Here is a 2,782-nt window from a genome sequence, read left to right as displayed (position 1 = left end):
GAGAGAGAGAGAGAGAGAGAGAGAGAGAGAGAGAGAGAGAGTGAGTTTCCCTGTAGTCCAGCTGGCCTGAAACTCGCTGTGTAGACCAAGCTGACCCCAATCTCACAGAGATCTGCCTGCCCCTGCTTCCCAAGTACTAGGGTAAAAGGCGTGTATCACCACCCTTGGCTTTGGCATATATTTTTATGGCCCCATTAGAGAATTTACATGTTTAGAGAAAAGTGATACAAGATTTCAGTTCCTTCAGATTTATGTTGGATAGTTAAGAGCATTTATAAATAAATAAGTTTTCAAAAACTTTGTACATGCTCAAGGGAAAGCCCAAGGCTCTGCAACAGACTTTAACATGTTTCCCATGTACCAGATGTTATTTTAAGCATTTAAAATACCCACTTGTTTAATCCTCTTGTTTAGAACATGGCAATTTTTTTTCTGCAGAAGGTGAGATAGTATTTCAGGACTGTGAGTGTATGAGCAGAGGCACTAGGGTCTCTGTGTATGTTCTTTATTTTGTCTTTGTTTCGGTCATTATTTTTTTAAATATTTTTTAAAATTATTTTTATTTTATATGTATGAGTGTATTGCCTGCATGTATGTGAGTGCACCCGTGTCATGCAATGCATCACAGAGGTCAGAAGAGGGCTTCAGATTCCCCTGGAACTCAAGTTAAGGACGGTTCATAGCCACCATGAGGGTGCTGGGAATTGAACCCTGGTCCACTCAGTGCTCTTAACTGCTGAGCCATCTCTCCAGCCCCTGTTTTGGTCATTCTTTAAAAGCGTAAACTTTGGCCGAGGGCTGTAGGTCACTGGTAGAGTGCTTGCCTAGGATGTATGAAGTATTGGGTTCAACCTCTAGCACAAAAAAAAATATAAATAATTGAATAAAGTCTTTAACAAAAGTATAAAAGTCAGTCTTATCTCAATAGGCTATAAACTGACCAAATTTGACCCTTAGCAGTAATTTGCTGTAGTGCTTGCCTACCTATTAGTTTTTTCCCCATTAGAGAGATTTTAAAAAATGAAGTTGAGATAAATTATATGGCTTACTTAATTTCAGCAGCATGGAAGGGGCTCATTCCTACATCTTTTGTTTTGAGCCTTTGTACCACAGGAAAAACAAAGAAAAAGAAAATCACTGCTTAGTTCTTAAGGTTGTTCCTTCCATCTAACTGACCTGACGCCCAGATGTAACAAGGTTCCCGGTAATTCATTTAACTTTGAAAAAGAAAACTCCAAAGAAAAATGATGCTATATCAAGTAATTAAAGAAAGCCATGTCTTATTTTGTAACATTAAAAGATTTGCAGAAATGTGTATCACCTTATTAATATCCCATAGAACCAATCTGCTTTTCCGTTTGGCAAATTCATAAGCAGTCAGCCTGCCTATTCCATGTCCAGCTCCGGTAATTAGAACAATCTCTCCGGCCACAGATTTTCTTCTCTGGGGAATGAAAAACTTCACTAGTGACTCCAAGTAGGAGAAGATGATGATACCCAGGAGCAGGAGAAGATCCAGGACAATGTGCATGGCTCTGTTCAGCCCTCTGCCTCAGGCTCTGTCCTTGGAAGAGTGGCTTCTGCACACTGCTCCCGGCAGGGAGGTCAGGTATTATGAAGCACCAGAGGAAAGGCAGGTTTTGTCTGTGTCTTCTGACAAGTCAGATATACCTTGGGTTTTTGAAATTATGCCAATTTCTAATAGAAGTTCAGCATAGGTCAGGGAACCCAACAGAATACGCTCTTTGGACCTGCTTATCTGAGAAGCCCTTGTGTAACATGTTTCAACATGAAACTTCACCCTTCAGTTATTCTACAAATATTGCAACAGCTAATGGTCTATTATCTTTTAGTGGTGTGTGTGTGTGTGTGTGTGTGTGTGTGTACACTTAAGGGAGGAAAAAGAAGTAGAAACATTATCTTTAAATAGGAGGGCTGCAGGATGGTTCAACAGGTAAAAGCACTTGCCCCCATATGCCTGATGACCTGTGTTTGATCTCTATAATCCATAGAACAACTCTTAATTCTACACACACACACACACACACACACACACACACACACTGAAATAAAAGGTAAAATAAAAATTAAAGAAACTTAAGAGTCAATGAAGCTGCCAGGCATGGCGGTGCACGCCTTTAAACCCACCTGGGATGCAGAGGCAGGGGATCTCTGTGAGTTCAAGACCGGCCTGGTCTACATAGTGAATTCTAGGCCAACTGAGGCTATATGGAGAGCCTGTCTCAAAAATTCCCCCCCCCCAAAAAAAAAGAGTCAATGAAACTTAGTTATTTGACTCATTTATTTACCAAAGTTCAGCCTTAATACTGTATTTCAGCTGGTTGGTAATTTTTCTCTGAAAACTCCTTGAACTTGCACGAGATTTTTGAGGTTGGATGAAACAACCAGTTCTCTTTGTGATAATATTGGAAAAATCATGAGACCAGATGTCAGAAGTCTCAACTAAAATGTGTGGTAACGTCTTTGTTCAAGCTGCTCTAACAAGTACTGTGGACCAGGTGGCTTATTATTCATGGGTTTAGAGGCTGTGAGTCCAAGGCTGAGGTGCAGGTGGGTTCTGTACCTGGTGGGAACTGGCTCCTTGGGTTACATACAGCTGTCTTTTCACTCTAACTGTACACAGCAAGAGGAGGAAGGGAATTCTCTATCATCACTTTTACAAAGGCCATAGTGGAGTCCCTATGAAGTTCCTACATCCAAATGTCATCATGTTGGGGGCTAGGATTTCAGCATATGAAATTCAAGGGAACACAGTCTAATT

At 40.7% G+C, this 2,782-nt stretch overlaps 1 protein-coding gene across 2 annotated transcripts in view; it reads right to left on the bottom strand.

Moving 5' to 3' along the window:
* The window catches only part of Hsd17b13 (hydroxysteroid 17-beta dehydrogenase 13), a 16,369-nt gene extending 14,720 nt beyond the window's left edge, over positions 1 to 1,649 (bottom strand). For both annotated transcript variants that reach the window (XM_008851742.2, XM_029555340.1), the window contains exon 1: positions 1,322 to 1,649. In XM_008851742.2, coding sequence (XP_008849964.1) covers positions 1,322 to 1,531 — 210 coding nt within the window. In that variant the 5' untranslated portion in view covers positions 1,532 to 1,649. The remainder of the gene's footprint in view (positions 1 to 1,321) is intronic.
* Between the last annotated feature and the right edge of the window lie 1,133 nt (positions 1,650 to 2,782).

The sequence above is a fragment of the Nannospalax galili genome, unplaced genomic scaffold (assembly GCF_000622305.1).
Source record: "Nannospalax galili isolate Female #2095 unplaced genomic scaffold, S.galili_v1.0 scaffold405, whole genome shotgun sequence".
NCBI lineage: Eukaryota > Metazoa > Chordata > Mammalia > Rodentia > Spalacidae > Nannospalax > Nannospalax galili.
The sequence above is the reverse complement of the archived record's forward strand: the minus strand, read 5'-3'. Positions and strand labels throughout refer to the sequence as shown.